Source organism: Camarhynchus parvulus, chromosome Z (genome assembly GCF_901933205.1).
Source record: "Camarhynchus parvulus chromosome Z, STF_HiC, whole genome shotgun sequence".
NCBI classification, from domain to species: domain Eukaryota; kingdom Metazoa; phylum Chordata; class Aves; order Passeriformes; family Thraupidae; genus Camarhynchus; species Camarhynchus parvulus.
This window is the reverse complement of record NC_044601.1, coordinates 27,977,506-28,002,748: the sequence shown is the minus strand read 5'-3', so window position 1 is coordinate 28,002,748 and position 25,243 is coordinate 27,977,506. Positions and strand designations below refer to the sequence as shown.

The 25,243-nt window shown below is 40.0% G+C and overlaps 1 protein-coding gene across 1 annotated transcript in view; it reads right to left on the bottom strand.

The window, feature by feature from the left end:
- The window catches only part of RNF38 (ring finger protein 38), a 116,740-nt gene extending 91,795 nt beyond the window's left edge, over positions 1–24,945 (bottom strand). Inside the window, exon 1 of the mRNA XM_030969511.1 lies at positions 24,676–24,945. Within this exon, the coding sequence (XP_030825371.1) occupies positions 24,676–24,841 (166 nt within the window). The 5' untranslated portion in view covers positions 24,842–24,945. The remainder of the gene's footprint in view (positions 1–24,675) is intronic.
- Between the last annotated feature and the right edge of the window lie 298 nt (positions 24,946–25,243).

The window sequence follows — 25,243 nt, the reverse complement described above, 5'->3', positions numbered from 1 at the left end:
GCAACATGAAAAGTTATGAACAGGATGACAAATTCAAATCAAAGCTGTTCAGTCAAAGAATACCCCTAACCTTCCTTCATAAAATTTATCTGGTATGTTACAAAACACAGTCAGAAAACAGTATTTCTATCTCTGAAAAGCTGCCAATTCTTATTTAAATTCAAAATTAGTGCAACAGTTGATATTCTTAAAAAAATTAAAGTTTAAATTTGCCAAATACATTACTAAGGTACAAAGGCTTTTCAGCACAAATATGTACTTGCTTCAGGTGTCCCTCTCCTCCAAAGAGTTTACTATGGGAGGATGCCTTCTCCAAAACCGAAGCTGGGATATTCTACCTAAACTGACTTTCCTCTACAGCCCACAACTGACACTTAACAAATATTTGATTTTTACCTTCTGAAGTTAGTATAAATCAATTTCTGGTAAAATGTTTTAATTTGAAAGGCCTCAAAAGTCACTTCCAAGTATTAGAAAAGGAAGAACTTCTGGAACAAAGATAACATTTTTTGGAGTAGGAACTTCCCATTTCAGAGAAAAATGTTGACAGCTTTTTAAATGTGGAAGAAATAATCTGCCATCACTGCTGATTACTATGGAAACAAGTCTGCTGTGAAAAAGACCACTGCAGGCAGTCATCCTGTCCAACCTCCTCGCTTAAGCTGGACTACCCAGAGCAGGCTGCTCAGCACTATGTCCAGATGAGTATCTCCAACATGGGAGACTCCAACATCTCTCCGGGCAACTTGTTCCAAAGTTTCCTGATGTTCAGAAGGAAGCTCCTATGTTTCCGTTTGTGCTCACTGCTTCTATTCCTCAATCCCACAACCAGAGCTGTCATAACAGAAGGGAACACAGCTACTACTTTTTCCTTTAAATTTCAGCTATTTTGGCCACTTCTCCAGAGAGCATGCAATCCAAAAATGAGGATGCAAGAACATAATATATTGTCCAGTTGATTTAGGGCAAGAATATATTGAGGCCAAAGAAAATGAAATTATAAAATCATACTGCTGTCTGCTTTTTCAGAGAACAAGGAAGAAAATCCATTAATTTTTTTTGTTATTTTTCAATGTGCATTTGCAACCTTCTCAGCTGCAACACCAAAATATAAAAAGGCATTTTTATCCTCAGTAGGAGGTAGTATACCAGAGGAAAAGAAACATACAGTAAAAGAACAGTTAGCTCCCCAACTCCACACGTTCAAACAATCAAAAGCCGTGAATTTAGAAAACATGTGCTCAATTTAAAAGCTAACTTAGAATAAGTTCAATGCAAGAACTAGAAATGACTATGCCCTAACTCTTTCTTCCTCCTAAAAAAGGCAGCACTTGGGAGAAACTTGCTGAGTAAGAGTTCTAAATCCACCATTTTAGCAATGCACAATCAATTAATTCTGTCACGTATGTGACAAGAAATAGGAACAGCTACAAACCTTGAACAACAACAGTTCATTAGAACCTGAAAACCTTTTAAAAGCTTTCCACAAAATGCTCCCTTTTTTCAGCTTGCTGTTTTCTGAGAAATTTAAGTAAGAGCAGCACAGTTACCAACAAGAGGACCCTACATAACTGACTACAAAACAAACTGAATGTAGTGCCAAAGCTGTAATTATTGTAAACACAGAATTTACATACTTATCCAAATTGCTCTTACAGTAGAGCATTAAAGCCAATGGCACTATTTATTCATATGAAGGAAATTCATTACAACACTGTTCACTATCTGTGCTCTCATCTGAAAAAGCTGTAGTACAATACAGTGATCAAAACTATGGACTAACTACTGGAAATAAGCAAATTAAGTTTTTGTAGAAAAATGCTTCTCCCAAAAAACCAACCATATATATTGGTGGACTCTTGCATCAAAGATTCTGTTTCTTGTGAACTTAAAAGTCTGATTAACTTCAAAGAGAAAACCTGAAGATACCATATGCTGAGAGAAGACAAAATATAAGTTTCAGCACTGCTCAGAGAAGGGAGTCGAGGGCTATTTATTGCACATACTGATCACTAGTTCAGACTGTCAAAACTTTGTTCTGAGGTGACACATAAGCAACAGAGACCTGGCCTTCACTATTTATTACTAGGCAAAATGAGGAAAGAATTCAAAGTACAATGTGAATTTTGCTTACAGTTAGGACAGTCTTTTACGCTCCAAATGATGATATTTGATACAGAAATGAAGGAACACAAAGAACCCAACTTCACAATCTTTCCAGAATTAATATGTTTTCTGATTCACTCCCTACATGAAAAAACTGTACACTTAATGAAGCTAATTATCAAGGTACTGGGATGAGCACTTTTTTTTGTAACGTTATTTGCTTAGTGTTCAGTGCAGCATACCTATGCTAGACAAAGTCTGCTACTCGAAGCTAGGCTAGCTGAGGGCAACAGCTTACCACATTCAATTGGAGGCTACAAAGGCGCTGCCAGAGCAAGGGAGGGAGTAAGCTGGTAGCAGCAACAAACTTACAGCATTTTTTTGCTCCACATTAATATATTTCTCTTCTTCCCCAGCTTTCAGTGATGGAGGTGTGAAGATTTTAGGAGAGCTGAATTGATAAAGGAGGCAGAAGCAGAGAAGCAAGAATCAAAGCCAGCAGACAGCACGGAGCAAGAACGATCAGGACTGTAGAGATCATGAAAAGACCAGTACGTTTTAACTTAGAGAAGAGGTAACTAAAGAACACAACACTTAAGTCTAAAAACGTGAAGTTTATAGGTTTACATAACAGTATGAAAGTCAGTGATCAGAGAAGGAAGACTATCTCTGAAGACTACAGGAAAGACACACTGAAAGAGAAGGCAAAAGGTCAAGGGGCATAATGTAAGTTAAGGAGGGCAATTTTGCAAAACTTCTAAAAGAAATTACCCAGAAGGAGCTTTCACACAGGAAAAACTGGAAAAAGCACTTAAGTGTATCTCACATGAAACAGAGATCATAGAAGTATATTGTTCAAAATTACCAAATATGACAGTAATTTTTGGGATAATCACACACCACATAATTTTTGGGATAATCACACACATTTAATCTGCCATTCCCTAATTTACAGAAGATGTTTTAAAATGTAAGGCTTTATAGGGACAAGAAGCTGCACGTGTTGCTCACAGGAGAAAAACAGCAGTGGAAAAACTTCAGGTAGCTGCCTGAATACTGAGGAGCTGAACTGTGATCATTAAATAATATTTTCTAACTCAGAATGGAGAAACAGGAAAGTTATCCTATGTTTTCATGGCTGTAGCTGAAATAAAACGACACAACACAAGTTTTTTGAGTACCCTTGGAAGCTCATCCTTGAAGCATGCAGGTTCGGTATGACATATAATTGCTTTAACTGTTCATTTTTCCTTCTCTCTTAACCCCAAATATGCAACAATTCTTTGCTTCTCTGACTAGATCTGCTATACCATTGTACAGAAATATCAAAACATCCATTTCTCTCACTGCAGCAGTTTTAAAAATTTATTTCACTCATCCTCCTTTGTATCTGAGGCATATTGCCAAATAATACAAGACTGACAACATGAAATTAAATGTCTAGCCAATAATCTAGACCAACTAGTATGCTAATGACAACGTACATCTCACCAAAGACTTCTTTTTAACTGAAAGTGTTAATGCTAACCAGAGAGAACACTTCAGCTTCCTCATCCATCAGAACACTCAAATATTCACTCGTTTCTTAAGTTGGACAGCAAGCAGATGTTATGTATCAGAAAGCTTAGAACTCCAATCAAAGCTTATTTGGAAAACATGAAGGACATGTCTGGCACATGAAGTGCAGCAACTCCCCAGGGCAAATCCTTCCGCCTTTTCTCTTCCCACCAGCTCAACTGCAGATGCAAGATATAAATACTGCCTCCAGCATTTGGACTACTGCAAAAGCCCATATAAGCTTAGTCCATTCTCCTTTTGTGACACTACTTCAATGAGAAGTCAATATATTTACAGGAATGTTTTCAGAACATAGTTCACTTTGCCTCTGAAAAACAAACTTCTAAGAACAGGGAGACTGTCCTAGGTGTACTATTACCAGTTAGTAGTATTACTAACTACTAGCAGTACTAATACTTGTACTAGCCAGTAATATTCAGGAGATTTTTTTCCTCAATTGCATTGCTCATATCTTACTTAAGCAATTTACAGTTATTTTCCCTGCAGTGTAATTACCACATGCCTTTTGTTCTCTGATTAGAACACAAACAAAGCAGACATGAGGCATACTTTTTAGTACTGCTAATTTCAAGGAAGCAACAAGTTGATTTAGCTAGTGGACAGAACCCAGACTTCTCAAGCAGGCGCAAAAACACAATCTCAAATTGAAATACAGTAAACAGCTGGAAGCACTCCTTAAAAAAACCATTAGATTTGTGGGGGTTTTGTAAGATCTTCCAAACTCCATCCCACTCTAGTGCAATTACAGCTTTGTACACTCTGGCTTAACAGCAAGATTTTCTATTAAGATATCTCTTAGGAATGACACGGAAAAAAACGCAATCCCAGCCGTGGAATGTGGAGTGAACACATTCCCAGAAAGCAGAGGATGGAGAGATCAGAAGATTCGCTAAGTCATCTTGAAGAAGTAGTGATGGGTTACTATAAAAACTTCCTAATTATTCATAGCAATTAAAAATCAAGGCTGTTGACCCAGTTACTTATCATTTTAAAGAGGAAAAATCATTTAAGTAACTTCATAAGTAGAAGCAGGGAGAGGGCCAAAAAATACCTTTAAGGAGATGAAAGGAGGAGCAGGAAGACAAAATCATTATTGAAATCAGAGGGAGTTACTCTGTGCAACCTTTGTTCCCACTGCCAGGGCACAGCCTCCACATATCCAGAATATTCTCAGGACATCTCTATTCAGGAGCAAGCAGAGCAGCATACTGCTAGTAAAGTAAACATGGAAGACATGACCCAGCCAGTTCCACAGACAGGCAAATATGCTTGATTAAGTGTGGGCAGAATTGTTCAGCTAAGGAGTGTTTATCCTCATGTGTCTAACGTGGTTCTGCAATTAATGGACAAGGCCTTCAAAGTTTCAAAGCAATCCATTTCAAAGCAATCCTCATTTCCTAGTCTATTAAAATCAGCAACAGGCACGACCTGGGGTCAAATGGAAGAAAAATATACAACAGAATTATGACAGTATTTAACAATAGCAAGTGAGGAGCAAATAAAGTGACTGATGAAATACAGTGCCAGTAACTACAAAGGAGTCCACACAAGGAGAAAGATCATTCCGGCTACACTTGTGAACCAAAACCTTCTTTTTGCCTTCTCCCCTTCTGTAGTCCCGTTAAGACTACAGAATGAGACTGAAAAATACCTCAGGGTTTTCCAGTACCCTGATAACCGCATTCTTAAGAACCTGTAATTAGTCAGAGAATACTGATTAAATAGATACGTGGGGAAAACCAAGAAGGCAGCACACACACCTGGACTCTTCGGCTTTTAAATTGCTTGAGTGAGTATAATACTGACAAAAAGAACATTGATGAAGAACACTCACTGTGCCTCAAAAAAAGTCCAGCCCACTGAACACAATATGCTTGGTAGAACTTCCCCCTCTGGAAGTCCCCGACCAGGACTTCTTGAAGCTTGGTAGTTTGATGGGACAGGTACAATCAGCTTGTATTTGTCAGATACTGGCTTATGACCAGCCAGTATCTGATGAAACAAGAACAATTTGCTCCAAAAGCCATTGTTCACCTTCTACAAACATTCCCCTCCAGACTTCTAAGGACAGCTGTAGACAGGTTCCAGGTTTTCGAAAACTCTTCAGTACTTTTGTGTGATATCAGTAAAGCTGCAAGACAGAACAGGGCACCATCAACAGGACTGACAGTGGTCCTTTTCAGGAGAAGAAACCCATTAATAGACATTGTGTGATTACTGGGGACAAGCAGTTGTTCACAGTCCTAGTAGTTCCTATAAGACTAGTAAGTGCCTGAACAAGGCAAAAGAACATTCCTGATCCCAGGTCAGATAAAATCTATATGACACCTTCTGAAAGTAGTCTGCTTGATTACAGTTTTTCTTTTCTGCACCGTTTGCAGCACTTTGCAAAATACAGCCTCTCCAAGCACAACAGAAATGTAAGTAAAAGGATTCTGCACCATGAAGAAAAAAGCATGCCATGTTGTTTCCTGGTTCAGAAGCCCAATACCAACCCTATGATTTTCCTGGAACATGACCAAGCATCAGCTGTCAATTTCTAGCAGTATACAAGCACTGAGGGAAGGCTGAATTTCTTTAGATTGCTCAGCACTTACCACATGACAGACCCTTCATGGAAACTGAAATCAGAGAGAAGAATAGCAGACAACATTAGGGCTACAGAAGTCAAAATAGAAGAATTTCTGGAGGAAATTATGGTTTTGTTTCTCTTCTTCCTCACGACACCCAGAGGCGATGGATGGTAAAACAAGTTGGAACACAGGGAAATATTAGGAATGAGGATCTGAATATCAAGGAAATAAACAAGGGTATGTGTGGCCAAGACTTAAGAGTGGGAAAAACGGAACTGGAGAGATCTCCTGCCAGACACAAGTTCAACCTGTCTAATACTTGAAGATTTCCACTTCTTCTAATAGTGGGATGTTATAACATCTTCAAAATACCCTTTCAAGAGAGCCCAGCACAAAGCAGCAACTAAAGTTCTCAATACAATCTCTCAGAAAGATTGAAAGCCTTGCTTAGGGCTTCTAATAGACCTAGGTCCAGATCTTCTTTCAAGAGACAGTTTGAGAGAGGAAAAACACAATTCAGATTATTTAATTCAAGTATCAGTAGTTTGCCTCAATAAACCATTTAATTGAATGCTATTTCTTCTAGAATCAAATGACTAAGATGTGCTCTGGATTTCTAGACACAGATCCTCACTTGTCTAACTGCCAATGTGCCTACATTATTTTCATAACAGAAGCAACACCTTATTATGGGAAACTCTCTAAGTTTTTACAGGAATTGTTTCATTTACAAAAATGTCACCCATACTAAAAAATTTATGAGAATGATTAAGTTGAAAATAAGTTATGCAAAAATGTTTTTAATGAACAGTTCATCTGGGGGAGGAAGTGCAGTCAAACGCTTAGCTCCGTATGACAGGGTTAATACATTTCTGTGAAATGATAACGCGGTTCTGGGTGATAAGGGCAATTCAGGTTTTCTGCTTTTCACTTGATATGAAAGAAAAGCTGTCTAATATTCATTATAAGCCTTGTACATGATTTACATTGTATTTGCTTGTGCATATGAAGTACCAGGCAAAGAGCAACAACCCTGTACTATTACTGTAAAGGGGGAAAGCACTGTGGCTACATGAGCAAACCATACAGCAGAATCAGGTAAAAATTACATTCAGCAGCTGAGGCTGACATTTACCAGCCTGCAAGCTTATGCTTTGCAATATTATTTAGGGTCAGGCAGGAAGGATCAGTACCTGAAAGTGAGAGGTCTCTAGCTTCAGTCTCCTTATTTGTGAGGACTATTCAAAATTGCAGTTACAGAGTGCATAAGCTATTGACTTTGATTCATGAACAATCTGGCTTTTCTTCCTGAAAAAACAAGTTTACTCTCTTTTTCTCTTCTTCCCAAGTTCTCAAGTATATGTACCTTCATCACTGATGCTATCTCTATCACTATTTCCACATGGTGAATTTTTTAAAGAGCCAAAAATTTAAAAAATCAATGCCATCACTATTTATTTACTTTTACAAAGCACTCATTTGTGTTTACTGTGTATATCCTAGTAGCCCTTTAAAGAGTATCAAAATGGATTGTAATAGGTACAATGGATGATGAAAGGAGGAAACAAATACCACCTGGAAGTTACTACATAGGCAGAAAAAAAAGTGGTTGCAATCTCTTTGCTTTCTCTTCTTGATCCCATGTTAAGAGCGGCACTACCAATGAGGGAAACACTTCCAGATTTCCTATGTACTGTAGGTATGTATCTGTAAGAACACCCAGTGGACCTGGACAAGCGGTTTACCTCAGTTAACACCTACTGCTAGTGTTAAATCGCAGTAGAAGGTTCTAAGGTGGTCAGAAGCCAGGTGATAATGCGCAGCTATTTCTGCTGTTCCTAGCTGCACCTTAAGAATACATAAAGCTATTACCCTAGAAACACAGTTTTTGGGATATTCCTTGTATTGATTGTACATAGCTAATAAAAAGGTAGATGCTTGATGACATGAAGTAGAGAAAACATACATGCACATGCCAAATGCTTTATGAACTCTGGAAAGACCTGGCTTTCCTTATCTCCCTTGAGCACCCAATGCCAACCTAACACACCAACCAAACCAGCTCTTGCACATGTCTTGATTTCGTCTTATTCCTTTGTTTGTCCCAAAGGTCCACAGTATCACACTCAATAAAAGGAAACACTGATGCACTTCTAGCAATGGCTTCAGATGGTGTTCTTTAAAGAGACTGCTGCATCATCACGGTGAAAGCTTCACAGAGGGACAATCTACCTAAGAGCTCCTGGAGAGGCCCCATACCCACTCATTCCAGTGAAAAACGGATCCCTTCAAACGCAGATCAGAAAATTTTCTTTAAACAATACAGATGTCTTTGATCACTTTGGAAAGGCTAGAAATGGGCACATTTTCACCACAGTACAAAATACAAGCTGGGTCAGCTACAGCAACACCAGCTGATCCCTTCAAATACCAGTTTTTCCTTGGTATGCAAACCAAGTGCTACTTGGAAAGGAACACTTCCTTACAAGCATTAGGACAGAAGTCATTTCCCTTTTCTCCTTACTCATAAACCCATGCACTCTTCCAGAAACATGGTTTCACTGCTGAGTAAAGTTTATTACTCTCTATTCCTGTCAACAACCTTGTTGACCTCTGTCCTTACACGAAAATATGTTATCAAATCTCCCTCCGTTCTTGTGATGGATGCAACTGCTTTCTGAAGTTTACTCTGAACATCACAGCCACTGACATTTTACCAGAAGATGGGTATTAGATAGACATAATCCACCTGAAAGATTGTTGCAAAAACACGCTCAAAAATCTAGGTACCAGATTTACAAAGACAACAGAAAAAGTGCAAAAATTTCAATCAAATGGCAAAGCAGCAGGTCAGTCATAAGTAGATTTTACTGAAAATCACAGATTAGTCTGAGCACTACTGTTTCCATTCCATTTATACAGCTGGATTATTTCTGCAGCTCTGTTAGCTCTGCTGTTGCTTTCTCCCCGATGGCGGGGGGGGACCAACACACAGACACACAAACACAAAAAAAAACCCCAAACCAAACCAACCAAACAAACAACCCAACACATAAACACCACTACAAAGCCCCTGCAATTTTTTGAAAGCCTCCAATCTTAAGTTGAAAATTTGAAATCCCCAAAAAGCTAAGCAAAAGACATGATACACTAATGTCTATCTACATCAAAAAGTTGTGGTTAGCATTTCAATTGGAAATTAATTATTTTATTTTTTCGTAATTCCAGACTGCTCCCCAAAGGCAAACTTAAAAGTATAAAGAGCATCTTTATTTCTGACAAGTGAGTAATCTTGTAGGATTGACAGCCTTTATCTACCTCCTTCTGTATATTTATACTTCTTTTTTCAATATAATGGCTGCAATGCAGTTCACTTTCAATTTTAAATGCAAGGTATACGATGTGAAACCCAGAAAAACCTGCCTTTAGGGAGAACTACATTACCCTTTTCAGCTGTAGAACTTTTCTAGGCAGAAAACTGTTTTAGTCATAAGCAATCACACACCAGAAAATAAAACATGCTGAATTCACTCTGCTTCCCTGCATTAGTCTTTTCAACCAATTCATCATATAACTCATCTTGCTCCAGGACACCCTATGGAAATAAGATGTGTTGCCTTCTTCAAGCAACTGTCTTGGAGCTGTGGATAAATCATGACATCAAAATCTTTGTGCAGACAAAGGTTAGATAACACATACATACAGGCAATGTTTGTCTGCACTGGTTACTTATGTGGATAATTAGAAATTTTTTTCAGACCATCTTGTGTGGCAAGGTTTTGGTGGCTGGCTACAGGGATAACCTCTGTCAGATGATGTCAGAAGCTTCCTCTTTGTACAAGAGCCAGTGCAGCCAGCTCCAAAGCAGAACCACCAGTGGCCAAGGCCAAGCCCATTGGTGACACTGACTGCATCTCTAAGAGAACTTACTTAAGAAGAAGAAAAACTGCACAACAGCAGCGAAGTAGACCTCAAGGTCAGTGAAAATTCTGCTTCAGGCACTGGAGCAGAAATTCTTCTGCAGCCATAGTCCTGAGGACTATGATAAGGCAGGCTATCCCTCTGCAGCCCACTGAGGTCCACGGTGCAGCAGAGATCACCTGCAGCCCATGGAGGACTCCACACCTGAGCAGGTGCCCAAAGGAGGCTGTAACCATGCTGGAAGACACACTAGGGCAGTTCATGAAGAACTGCAGTCCATGGGGAGGACTCATGATAGAAAAGTTGGGAGAGATCTCATGGAAAGTACCTGAGAAGGGAGGAGCAGCAGAGACAAGCGTGACAAACTGATCACAGCCCCCATCCCCCATTTTCCTGAGCCACTCAGATGGAAGAGAAGAACTATCTGGACCAGAAGTTGAACCTGGGAAGAAGGGAGGGGTGGGTGAAAGATGTTCTAAGGTTTGTATTTAGTTCTCATTATCCTTCTCTGGCTTCTCATTGGCAATTAATTAATTTATCTGAACCAAGTCTGCTTTGCTGTGACCATACTTGCTGAACCTTCTGTCACACTTTTTCTTCACCATCCAGATGAGGAAGGTAAGTGATTAGAGTGGCTTTGGTGGGCACCTTGTGTTCAAAGTTATCTCATCACAATATAACCTCCTTTCTCCACTGAATTTTCCTTTAGTTTCTATATTGTCTTATATGTTCTGCAGAAATGAACTGTACTCTGGAATTTGCTTCATATCTCCTAATTCAGTAACATGCTACAGAGGCAATGTGGATTTAGTATTTCCTTCTCTGTAGTTGCCAATTCTCAGCTTGTGATATCCTCTTTGACTTAGTAAGGTAAAGCATCTCATTGCTGGGTGATCTTGCCTGGCGAGTTGTCACCCATTCTCACTGTATTCCATCAGGAATTCCCACAACCCCATCACACTCTTACCTTTCTCAAGTAAACAAGACCCAGCTCTCCCAAACACTCCTACTACCATAGCTCCTTGTGCTCCAACTGATACTCATGGTAACATCTGAAAGCAAAAGCAGCAACACAGATGTACGTCAGCCAATACCTGTGACATATCCACATAGCTCAGCAGTTTTCAGTTGTTTGTCTAGCAGCTTAGCAGCCAAAATACCCCTTTGACATGACAACTTTGAGAAAGAGGACAAGTTACTGCAGTTATATCCAAGTCATTTTAAGTGACTACCTTCTTTTGGTGGGGATTGTTACCACCAGTATTTTTATACAACTAAACAAACTACCACTGTTGCTCTTAATGAAGGCCTACCTCTCTCCAGTCCAGAACACAGGGCTCCAACATTTACACAAAAACTATATACACACATTTGAAGACACATATATAGTCCAGTTTTCTTTTTAAGCACATTTCAGCTGCACACAAGATCTCAGTAAGCAGCATACAGAACTGGAATAGAAGTTTCAAAGTAGCTGGGTCACCCAGTCCCAACAGCAAATTATTAGCTATACTACTGCATGCTGGAGACAAGTTTCACAAAAAAATCCCTGTAAGTTTACAATGCAGTCAACACACATTAATTCTAGGAAACCATAAAGCCAGTTTCAGCAAACCTTTTTTTTATACCTTACATAATGCACTGAGGCAATTAGAAGTAAAGGACAGTGGCCACTACCCAATGGCAGATACTTTTAAGAGATACAGAAATGACTGTTTATATATATGAGGTATCTAAGTTTGTGTGTCTGTCTGTGAGCATTTCCACATGCATGTGCTGTTTGTCTCTAGAAGCAAACAAACTCAAAGTATGCATGTCAAAAGAAAAAATGTTAGAACTTAAGACACTGGGTTTAACATCAGTCATCTCATTCACCAGTTTTGAACTCTCAAGCTATCTTTAAGATCACCAGAATGTTAATGAAATTAATAGCCAGTGGAAAAATAGAGACTAGTCAACAGAAATATATATGTAAAGGGAGAGTTCAAATGAATAACAACCTTGTGACTTGAGATGTATCAATTTTTTGTTTCAGCACACCACCCTTTTCAATTTCAACAGCTTCTGTGTTATCTTCAAAGCAAAACAAAGATTTCTAATAGCCTCTCTATAGTAATGAAGATCAGCCACTGGACTTCTGGAAGAACTTCTCTTGCCCTTCTCTTTACAAATATAGATTTCAGAGTACAATAGCACATGACTTGTTAAACATCAACATAATGAGTGAAATCAACACAGACCAGTAGATCAGACATTAACTCATGATACTTGATTTGCAAAGTTGAAGCATGACTATTTGTGGTTGATGCTGAGAATTATGTCTACACTTATGAAGGCAATAGAGCAAATCTGCTTCTCAAAACCTGCCTCCATCTGCTCTGTTTCACAACGCTTTCTGGAAAGCAACATCTGCAGTGCTTGGATGAGTAAATTTAGAATTTAAGCGCTCACTGCCCAGTATTTCCAAAATAAAATATGCTACAGCCAGAGCAAAACTCCGCAAATTCAGATTTAACCAGAGATCAGACTGTCACATTTCTTTTAAATGTATACAACAAGTAAAGTCTACTTCCCCTTCTTTCATAACACATTCATAACAACAGTGGCTTGCTTCATGTGCAAAAGTGCTTCTTGGTAACACCATAAAAAGAAAGTTCTAAGCCCAGTTTTGCGGTTCATATAAAATCCTCACAAGGAATCCAAGCAGTTGAAACAAGACAGCATTTTGTTTACCAGTGCTGAGAATCATTTTCACGTCCCAGAAATGTGTCTCCCAGGACATGATTCCTCACCCTCAGCCTGCTAACTGTATTTTCCATTGAGCACTCTGGGCAGCTCTGGAGAATACGTAACCACATGTCCTGGTCTCCCCTCTCTTAAGACTTTGTGATAGCTCTCCCCTTTTGATGTCACTGCTCCAATGATAACATAAAAAGCTTCAGTGGTCATAAGAATGCTGAATATAATAATCTGCAAGTGGTGCAACTCAGCCCACCAAAGATTTTTCACTGCACTTTGAAGTTTGTTCCTCCAGCAATAGCCTTGAAATAGACAAGCTTAATCTGCCAAGGAGGTAGCAAAAGCAAAGAAAACACCTGGACAGTCGTAAGAATGATCCAGCACGCTCCAGCATGACTCTTCGAAAGAGCTGAGGGGCGCACAAAATTTTTAAACACAAGGAGCAGCAAACCCAAGACACCAAGAGCTAGGCAAAGCAAGGTAAAGGCTTAAAATACAAACATTTTATAGAAATCACCTCTTCAATTCATCACATGGACTGACTGCAAGGAAGAGGCAGCTGATACCCACTCTCCAAATAAGCACCACATAGGCCCCAACATGGCTGAAAATTAATTTTCAGTACCACACACAGCTGTTAGGAACTTGAAATTTCAAGCATCTATAAGCTGGTAGTCTACATAAGAGAACACACAAGTGTATTTGTTAACCACAATTCTCCAGATGCACTGTGTCTACAACCCAAGAACAACTGGGTTATCAGATCAAAATGGTCCTACTGATGAGTTACCTTGTTTCTCAAAACAGGACAAACTCTCCCAGAATAAGCATTTCAAAGTCCCTTTTATGTCTGAGAAAACCATCCTTGCCCCTTCAGATATACTGATTGAGTCAGCACAGCCATAACTTTCTAGCACCCTAATCAGCAACTCCAAAGCTCCCGGCCAGGGTGGTCAAAATAAACCAGCATTTGGTGGTTTGGATTTTACAATATTTTATACCATACATTATTAGCATGAATTATCCCTACCATATATCACAATACTGCATAATAAATATCAAAGCATGTCAGTATGAAGATATTCAACAACAGTCATATCAACTGTACTAACCAGTATTAAAGTATTCTCATCTACTGCTCTCTACAGAGATCATAAGATCTTTAATGGTTATGCTAGACCTTCTTCTTAAAGAGATGGAGTAAATCTTAAACAACATTTCTTCTTCAAATTGTGTAAATTTAAGAAGTTTAGAAGATCAAAATTAAAACCACTCCAGATGGCAATCATTTTCTGGACAATCAACCCTATTTTGAAAATCCACAGAGACATAAAAGGCCATAGGTACATATGGTGCCTTGAAAATAAAGCTCTTTTACAGCATTTTACAGTGGTAGAATGATCTATGTCTTGCTTTCTAATCCAAACTATTAGACTATTTCTTTACCTCTCCTGCTACCTGAGACCAAAAAAACCCAAGGGGCTAAACTAGCAGAAAATGGAGAAACACACAAGTGCAGAAGAACTAACTTACTAGAAACAGTTACCTCTCTATGACATCAGCCACAAACAGAAAATGCGGCATTCAAAAAATGCCTGATAATTAAGCAAACAAAAACTTGATGTAATGCAGAAATGTAACTCTACAAAATAATAAATTAAACAAATGACACTACTCTTTGTTTTAAAATGCTTTAAAACCACTTTTGCCCCAACCTAGCTGAAGACTTGGTAACTCCAGAACACTTGGGCATCATCGTTTTGGTTCACTACCCACCCTGCCACACAGCCTCCACACAGCCCATAAACAAGAGATACAGATGATGCTTCAGTTAATTCACAGTAAACAAGTCCATAACAATATGGGCAACTCACTTGCTTTGAAAATTCTCTTTTATGGCACAGATGTTTTAAGAGTGATACTCAAAATAAATCAGTTGTTACATAAACATCAGAAATAATGAAAATCTGCATTAGTGGAATTTTGTTGCGTACTTTTATATTTTCTCCCACAGTAAAACGTTTTGCCTCCAAATCCTTACAATTCCCATTCGCTGCAACTCCTTTGGTTTCCCAAGCTCTCAAGATCCTCCTTTATTTCCTGTGTCCTTGTCAGAGAGACCATACACTGCAGCTGTTCGGAAACAAAATACTGTCTAACTGCCCAACAACTACCAGTCTCCACAGATCAATAAGTCACACAAAACAGCATCAGATCTCTTCAAGCTGTTTGCTTGAGAGAGCAGACTAATTTATCTGGTACTTAACCAGTGATTTACTAGAAGTTTTTTTAAAATACTAAAAAGCCTCCCTCAAGTTTGAAGCTATTTACAGAGAAGCAGGACTAAGGGAACAAGTATGACAGCTTTACTTAAGAATGCCCATTTCACTTTTGCATGGGAAGGCAGCCTGAGGAGGTCATATACCATAGTTTTTCACTCTTTTCTTACTTTTTGCTGTGTTCATACTTTATCTTATTGACTGAATTCTTGTCTGCACCATTCTCCCTTAAAAATACTATAAAAACACTAGGAGGGTCATCATATTACAAACACTGGTTTGATAAAGACTAACAAAAAAGGGTAAGAATACATCAGTGAATATATTTTTGTATTTTTTTACATACCATCCAAGCCTGGGAAGAAAAATCCCTCTCATTGCTGAACACATCTCTCAATTAATTTACCTGGCACTTTCTGAGAGTTGTACCAGGAAAGACAGAACTCAACATTCCCTACACTTCTAGGACTGAAAAATAAAGAATTGAAGTGCATATTTTTGTCTGTCAGATGAAAATAGACTGTTTGTACATTAACCAGCAAGTAAGTTACAAAGAAGGGATGAGAGGCAGAAGTATAGCTCTGCTTTAAATACAAACAGTTGTTGATGTTTTACCTAGAAGCATTTATACATTAAATACCCATAAAAAGAGGGACTTTTGGGTGTGTGGGGAGGAAGCATGTGAAAAAATCGAGGTTGAAAAAAGAGCAGTCTCACAAGACTGAGGTGACACTTGTGTGCTGAAGCAAACTGAGTTCTCACCATCACTTCTGACCGTGTGCAACTAAACCAGTCCCAAATTGCTGTTCCTTCTCTACTTGAAAGGCCTGAAGCAGGCATCACCAGGCTAAAGATAACATGCTCACTACACAGTAACAGAAAGTTTTTCAGGCTGCAAAAGACTGCTGGATATCCGATAATTCAATCCCTCTGCTCAGACCAGGCCAGTTTAGAGCAGTGCCTTGTCTGGCAAAGTTCTGAATCTCTCCAAAGTTGTAAGTCCATAACGTCCACAGTTCTCTGCTTCAGAGTGAAGAAAGATTCTTCCTAAAATTATCTGCCAGATATTTAGGTATTTCTGCCTGAGCCCTATTCCCAGTGACTCGCCCTACCAGCACATGCAAAAGTCTGGCACTATCTTTTCTTCATGTGCCATAAGAGGAGAACAGAGGCCATTGGGATCCCTCAGTTGGGATCTCTCCTGGGCCATCTCTTCAGTCATGCTGTGCAATCCTAGCGTCCTCTACCTCTCCTCACAGGTCCCATGCTAAAGCCCCAACATCAGCTTGCGGCCCTTGAGCAAGCAAGCTCCACTAGGTCAGGAACTGCTATCCTTGAATGGGTGCTACCCACCCAATAATTTTTACCATATTTACCACTTTCATAGCTTTTCCCTAATCCTTCATGTTCAGAATGCCTCATAAAATAAAAAGCTGACAAAATGTAACAAATCCTTTAAGTTATTTTTCCTCAGGGTCCAAATTCTTCATTAGTAATATTTTTTGGTATCTCAGTGCATAAAAGCAGAATCAATACTGTACAGGCACAAGAGACTGACAGTGTTACAAAAATTAAATTAAAAGTTTTAATAAATAAAAGAGTATTTTTCTATCTCATTCACTTTTTCCAACTCAACAGGTCCTTGTGACAAACAACATCAAACACATCTGGACTCTCACTTTTTTGAAATACATCCCTGCAGTGTGTACCTCAGTTTGCTCATCCTTACAAGCATAATCACATATTTCTTAAGTTTGAAGACACTTTGTCTTCAATGATAAAACCAGGACACACTTGTCATACTGCTGGCTAAAAGCTTTCACTTCCAAGCCTCCAAAAATCAAAATGCATTTCTGAAACAGCTGAGAAATCTAACCCGTACCCAACCTCCAAAATAAGCTGTAAAAGCGATTTTCAGATCATATCATAAACACTTTATGTAAACTTGCTCAAAAACACACACAAACCACAACGATTACAAACTCACAGGGTTTCTGTGCCAAAAGGCTCGATATCCTACTACTAAATGTGCATGATAATTCTTTCCAAAAACTACTGCTTACTCTGCTTGGCTTTGGGCCATTCAACTTATAAACAGGAAAAAAGCAATGCCATGGAAAAGATATATACAGAGAGCTTGCACACACTAAAAAAGCAGATGATCGCATTTTTAATGGAAACTCAAAAAATCACTTTAGACTGTTGACTTGTAGGTAGGGAGAAAAAAAATCCACCACATTCCAGATCCTACAAACATTTGCACAGGCTCTTAATGAAAGCAGAAGTATCCATGTGCCTAACAGCCAAAACTTCACAGAGCATGAACTCAATCAGAAAGTAAACATAAATCTCTAATATTTTCACTCTAGAACCTGAATATACTTTAGGTACCAAGCAGCAAAAGATAAAGTGGAAAAAACAGGCAGCAAAAGTTTCCAAACTATATGTTGCTGTCCTGTGGTGCAGGTTCAATCACATGGCACAGGAGCTGCTCCAAGTATTCTCCGACAGACACAACTGCTCTATACACACAGTCAGTGTTTCTAGCCATACTTCATGGTTTAATAGCCATTCCTTGGGCCCTTGCACAACTAGAAGTCATGCAAACAAATACAGTGCATGGCTTTTAGTGCTATTTTGACTATTTACGCGGAGTGTTCCTAACAGGGATTTTTCCAGGCATGCAGATTATGAAGTACTTTAATAAGATTCACAGAATTCATACTTTACTCCTCCACAGGCTGGCAGAAAATTTATAACATCACTACCTTCCTTGTACTGTCCTTCCAGAAAAATGTATATAAGCACAAATAACTTTTTTTTGGAAGTAGAGATTGGTAGTATCACAGGAAGAAATGCAATTACTATTCTTAAATTATATCAGAAACAATCATAAACACCCTCTAACAGTTTAAGCAATATTCTTTACTGATACTGGCTGCTCACCCTTGTGCTACAGTTATGTGGATCTTATGCAGAACAACAGAAATTCAGTTAAGGACTTTAAGTTTTTCAGGGGGTTATTTTGCTGGAATTATCTTCTTCTTCTTGTTTGGAGGAGTTTGGGTTTTGTTTGGTTTTAGTAATTGAAATGCTAGAGTACGTTTCCTTTAATATTTTAATTTCCCATTTGGGGTTGTCCTAGAAGCTGGTGACCAAGCCCAAATGCTTAGAGATGTGAGCTTTGAAATACTACAATGAAGGGTGGTTATTGTAACAGCCCATGGTCAAGAAAACCACACCAGCTGCCAGACAATGCAGCAAGCAACACAGATTATTTGTCTGGATGCAGAACCCCAGTCATTACAAAAGACATTAGAGAAACATCTTGATGACACGGTTTCCCACCCTGAGACTGACAACAGATGTTACTTTTTCATACACTGCAGTGGCAAAGGGCTTGCATGAGAGGGATGATGCAGAGACTCAACCTAAACACAGTGCCAGGGACAAAAGGAACAGCAACTCAGGAGCTTAGAGCTGGGATGCCAGACTCTCCACTGAGAAAATCTAAAGAAGAGTGTTTTTAGAATGAACATTTGGAGCATGCGTGTGCATTTCAGAAGCTCAGAAAACACTGTATGTCATGCCTGCTTAAAATAGTTGTGAAAATACCTATGACTTACTATTTAAAAAACTTCCTGCATCTTTCTTTAAGTGAAGTATGCATTCTTTGCCCTACATTACACATCAAGCAACTTCCTGAAAGAAGCTTTAAGTCACAAAAACACAAGAATATGACTATTTTTCCTATCAAGAATGGAGGATCTTTTCTTTATGCAAGGAATTCTAACAACCAAGCAGTTACTGTACTTCACATACACAAACAAGAAAAGAAAGGTTTAGAACAAGCATAGAAGAATGCAACAAGAAGGTGTAAAGAAAAAAAAAGGCACTAAAAAGGTATAGCATAACAAAACAAACAAAACCCAGTAAAACAAAGGTGGGGAAAAGCAGTATCATCTCACTGAAATATTCATGTAAAGGGAGCTCTCAGTGTGCCATGATTTAACCCTGACTAGGTACCAGCAGCAGCTCTCCACCACTCTCCCCCTTTGCCAGTGGGATGTGAGCGAGAATCGGGAGAGGTAAAACTCATGTCCTGAGATAAGACAAGTTTAGTAATTGAAATAAAATAAAATACTAAATCAACATTAATGATATAATTATAATTATAATCAATAGGGAGATGAGGGGGTGAGGGGAAGGGGTGGCTCAGGAATAAAACCCAAGAGAAACAAATGATGCACAATACCACCGTCACCACACACTGGCTGATGCCCAAAGTGCCTGCCAGGAAGAAAATTAACTCTATTCCACCGAAAACAAAGGCACTGAAAAATTCGTAACATTCTCTCTTATTCTGGTACTGTACCTTCCTGTTAACCCATCCACATCTTGCATCACATTAACAGTGACAACCCTTATGTTCAGATGACACAACTCCATTTGAACTTCTAATATGAAGCAGATGCCATACGAGATTATTTAAAATACCTAGGGCGCAAGAACTAACAAAAAAGCTGCAAAGCAATCCATTGAAAAATATTTAAAGCCTATCTTTCTCAGGAAATAAAAAAAATTGGTTAAAAAGATTCTGTCTGCATGTGGATTTCATTTTGCCACGATAATTTGTGGGTGAAAAAAAGGCTGTATAAGCAGCAAAACTAAACATTAAAAGGCAAAGAAAAAACTCCGAATCCCACCATTATTTTTTTAATTTAACACAGCTTTTCCAAGAATTTACAGTGTTCTCAATCATGCCCATTAATATTCTTTAAAACAGTTTTTCATTTTAACCTTTCTGTGACAATGCAAATATAATTCTCAAGCTCAGTATTTTGATGACTTAGACCAAAAGGATAATTTAGATTCTTTCATAAGCAGATGTTACAAAGCAGAGCATGCATTTCCAAATTAAAGACATATCTCTGGTCTTCTTGCTATTATTAAACTGAAATTTGTACTTTAGAGAATATTCTGAAATTTTAATTTCCGTGCTTTTGCACATTTTACATCTAAAATATACCGGATTAGACAGCGATCAAGTTGTTCATACTCTGTGAACTACAATCAAAAGAATTGTATATTAATTTTATATTCTATATTTTCTTTTAAAAAAATTTGTTTCAGCGACACTTTATCCTTAAATATTTATGTTGGGGGCAGGGGATGGCAGTATATTAACACTTGCTAGCATCCACTTTAGCTGCCTTGATGCTGGCACCTAAAAGGCACACCTCCAAAGAACAATTTCAGGCCATAAAATCAAAATTTATGGTTTCTGTAAATATTACAAGTTAAAAGTGAAATAAAAATAAAAAAGTGATAGTCACAGAGCATGGCTTAAAATTAATACATCTTATCTGAAAATAATTTTTAAGGAAATACATTTGTATTTATTTCCCAAATAAATATGATAAATATGCAGATCATATATCTTATAACTAACTTATTGAAACAAACATTTATTATATGTCTGTTAACATTAAATCTGTAATTACTCTAATCTATTCAAAAAGTACAACTAATTTATGTAAAAACATTACCTCCTATCTTCCTTTATAATTCAAAAATAGCAAAACTAACATACCAGCATTATAATAAACAATTCTGCTATGCTAAAGGTAATTGCAATCTCATGTGCAAAACAGAATATGCTCAAACATGCAAAGTTACAGATTTACAATACTGTGGTAATTCTATCAAAGAAGTACCATCAAGCCATTTTTTTACATCACACTTTGACCAAATTAAAATGGAGATGCTCTAATGATAGTTTCTGGTTTCAGTGGGAGGTTTTTTATTTGTTTGTTTATTTTTTCTTTAATCTATCAAAATCAATTATAACTCTTGAGAAGTCTCCACATACTGAATATGCTTCACCTGTTCCTACCAAGAAGCTGTCTTTCCATCTCACTTCATTTCATACGGTTATAAGGCTGTGAAGGCATCACCATGTCATAAATAAAAAAACTAGCGTCTATCACCAGGCATGCCAGAATTAAATGTGACTCTCACTGTAAAGCCACATTAACTGCTCTCCAGTTCGAGAACAAAACCACAAATACCACACAGAGATGGTATAACTATGCACAACTGCTAAAAGCACAAAAATTTCTATGTGTCAATATGAACATACAATTCTAGTACAACTGCTCAGCATATACAGAATTAAGCAGAATCACTAATAATTCTGCTTTCTACTGCATTTAACTGACATCTCATATAATCTTCACAAGAAGTCCAACTCCTCACACTCTAACAATCAGCTAGGCCTGAAAACTGGCACTAATCCTTTCAACAGAGGTTTCAGCTTCTCCATACTGAAAGACTTAGCAAACAGAGTTATCTGCCAAAATAAGCACCTTCCATTACCCCTGTTAATATAGGACTTAACTTAGTGGGTACCTTAAAAAACAACTAAACTAACTAAAGACTTAGCCACAGAAGGAGAAAAAGCAATATTAAGTAGACATAGCAAAGTTCATCAGATGACATCCAAAGAGCTGATATGAGTAACAAAGATGTTTAAGAGAAAAGCTGTTTTCGTCAGTTATGGACATAACACCAAGAGTTAAATACAGCACAACTTCCAAAAGCCATCTTTCCTTCCAGAAATGAGAATGTCAATACAGACCTGAAAAACAAAAAACAAATTAACAAAAGGCAAAACCCAAACAAATAAACATACGAAAAAAAACCCACTAAGAATTTCCACTGCATACATACTTTTCCTAGCTGACAACCTTTCCTCTAGGTGAATTACTTTTTTTCACCAAGGAGATGCAGGTACCCCACTGGAGGCAAATTACTTTATGGACAGTGAAATGCCTTTTAAGATCAGGATCAATTTTCTAAATGAAGTAAAGAATCATCAGCATTTCTAGTCCAATATCCTTTCACATTTGACAGCCATGAATGGGAGATGTTCCATTCTGTTGACACATAATGGAAAAAAACCACAAAAGAAACAACACCAAAAGAGACCCAACTACCACTGCACATTTTTCTGCTGGGAGAAACTACATAGCAAACATTCTCCTAACCTTGCATGCGAAGTACAGCAATTTCACTGCCCCTCGACGTTTGAAGATTCGGTCACAATACAGGTTTTTATCAAAAATTAATATATTAGGATTAAGACTACAACTAAGAGCATGCTCAGCAAAACAGTCTAACTTTGGCCCTGATGCCTGAGCTTAGTTCACTGTTTTTCCCTCTGGTGACCAATATTTGACTGAAAAAGATGGACCTTCATGAAGAGTATTTTCTTTGGAGAAAAGCAAGCAATCAAGCAAAGCAAGCAGACAATCTTCATGCCCGATCTAGAAATCTCTTGGATTTGTCTTCAAATTATGACACTAATTCAAATTTGTAAGATGAATCACATATCACACTATCTGAAAATGTTTTATGTATTTTTTAGACAATGACTAGTAACAAGCATTCACCCGCTACTGTGACTTAAGTATACTGTAAACTTAAACTTTCAATTTGGCTGTCTGCAAGAGCTCTTTTGAGCAAAATCATTCTAGTTATTGCAATTGCCATTTAACACAGGACTTTTAAGGGCTTTTAAACACAGGAACTAACTGTACTAGTGAATACCAAAACTTCAGAACAAACCCCAAAAAAGCCTCTTTCTGGAGAAAAAAAAGTCCATTATTCCTTAATCCAACATTAAGGTCTTTGTACACTAGGCCTGTGATGAATGTATTATATGGTAAAGGCTACAGTTTTCTCCACGTGACTTTCCAAATCATGGAAAATACAAAAGCTTTTATCTCCCAACAGTAGCATACTAGGTCAATTTGTCTATAGGATTGCTGAGAGCTTAAGAAGATTAAGAGAGGTACTGAGATCAGGCTTTAAGATAAGGTTATCATCTCCACCAGGAATGTCCATGCAATTTTAAAACAAAAGTTGAAATACAGTTTTGTCAGACAAAATCTCCATTTCCAAATAATGTATACTGGAAAAATATTTTTCTCCTAATATATTTTATTTGGAAGGCCTGGGAGGGACTAATCTGCCCCATGTACTGTGTGGTCTCAGGGCACAGCAAAAGCTGCTTTTGAACTATATAATACAATGCAAAGGTAAAAATTCAAGTTCTCCCTCAACTTTCTGCATTTTACATAATCCTTTACTATGCTGTCAATCACGAATTTCAAGAGGAGCTGGTCTATAAACTCTACTTCATTTCAGAGCAAGATTTCTATCAGTATAAACACCTAAGTGCCCAAGACATAAGCACCACTAAAAATATATTCTAAAAAAAGACTTAATTAGAAACCTCATTTTTTCACCCTCCAGGCCCAAAGAAAAATGTCTTGTTTTCTGACCTTCTCCCATACCACTTCCTAATTAGTAACTTCATATATGCATAAACAACTTAATTCTGGCTGCCATTCACAAAGAACAGCTTAGGAAAACATCTAAGGCCTTGATCCCAAAACCACACAGACACGTGTTTAAATATAAGCATGTGGGAAACTCCAGCACAGCCTTGGAAGCGGCTCTTGTGTTTGACTATAAACAAGCACATCAACCCATATGTTAGGACCACAATCCTGAAAACATCGAAGCTTCAGGATGAACGAACCACATGTTCGAAACCAGCTCCTCAGAGGGACCCGGCTGTGGAGCGGTTTCTAAGAGGAAATCCAAAAACACGTCTGTGGAACTGGCGATGAGAGGCCCGAAGACACTCAAAGGGGGTCTCACAAGGCAGAAGTCTAACTTGCAATCAGCATTTTGGAGCACCACGAAAGAACTCGGTACGACCGGTCACTGCGCTCCGTGAATTCCCGCAGTTAGCGGCTGCCCGCTGCGAGGGGCGGAGCCTGGCTCCGGGCACGGATACGGACAAATCGCCCCCTCCCTCTCTCTCACACACACACAGTCACACACAAAAATCCTTCAAGGAGCGGGGCTCAGCCGACAAGCAGCAGAAGGCCGGTGGCCGCTGAGTAAGGGAGGCAGGGCGGCAGAGCCGCCGAGGCCCCGGCGCTGCCCAGGACACATCAAAGTGCGATAAGACACAGGCGAGAGGGCGAGCGCACACGGTGCCCCGCACAGCGCAACCCCTGGAGCTGCACGGGCGGGCAGGGCAGCGGGGCTGGGGAGCGCCGGCGGCAGCAGCGCCACAGCCTGAGGCGCCCGCCCGAGCGCTTCGCACCGCCGCATCCCGACTGACCGTCGGGGAAAGAGCCATCGCCGCGCCGGGCACCGGCTCAAAGCCGGCCAGGCGACACATGGCCTGCCGCCAGCCGCCGCCGCGATTCGCCTCGCCGTGCTCAGAACAGCGGGAGTTTGCCCTCCCTCCCGTCCCGTCCCGCCTGTGGCCCCCACCCGGGACGGACCCCGGGCGCTGCGGAGGGCAACTCCGCGGCCCTGCGGGCCGGCTGCGCTGCCAGCCGGGGGTGGGACGCCCGGACCCGCTCCCAGTCCCCCGGGGCCCCTCTCCCGCTCACCTGGTGGCGGGGCTCTGGAGCCCGGGGCACCGCGGGGTGCGCCGTGCCCGGCGGGGCTGCCCCGGCCCTGGCTCCGCGCTCCCGCCTCCGGCAAGCTCGGCCCGTGGAGGGGCGGCGGCGGGCAGAGGGCGGCGGGCGGCGGAAAGCGACCGGAACCGCCGCTCATGGCGAGTCCCGGCAAGCCGGAGCAGGAGCGGACACGGGCGCGGGTCTGGGGGAGTGCCGGGAGAAGGGAGGCAGCCGAGGGGGAGGTGGAGGCGGCGACGGCGGCCCCACCAGCGGGGGAGGAGGCAACGGAGGAGGCGGGGGGCGGCGGAGGGGAGGAGGAGAAGGCAGGCAGGAAGGGGGAGGCGGAAGAAGCCACCCATCTGCCGCGCCGGCCCGCCTCGCCGCCCTGACGGAGGTGCCGCTGGCCGCCGCTGTCCTCGCCGCTCGGAGCGGCGCCGCGGTCCCGCTGGCGGGCAGGGGCATGGAAGCCGGCGTCCGGCTGCGCCCCGGGGGCTGCCGAGCGGGCGGCCACCGGCATCGCTGCCCGCTCCGGCGGCGGGCGCCGCCCCAGGAGCAGCCC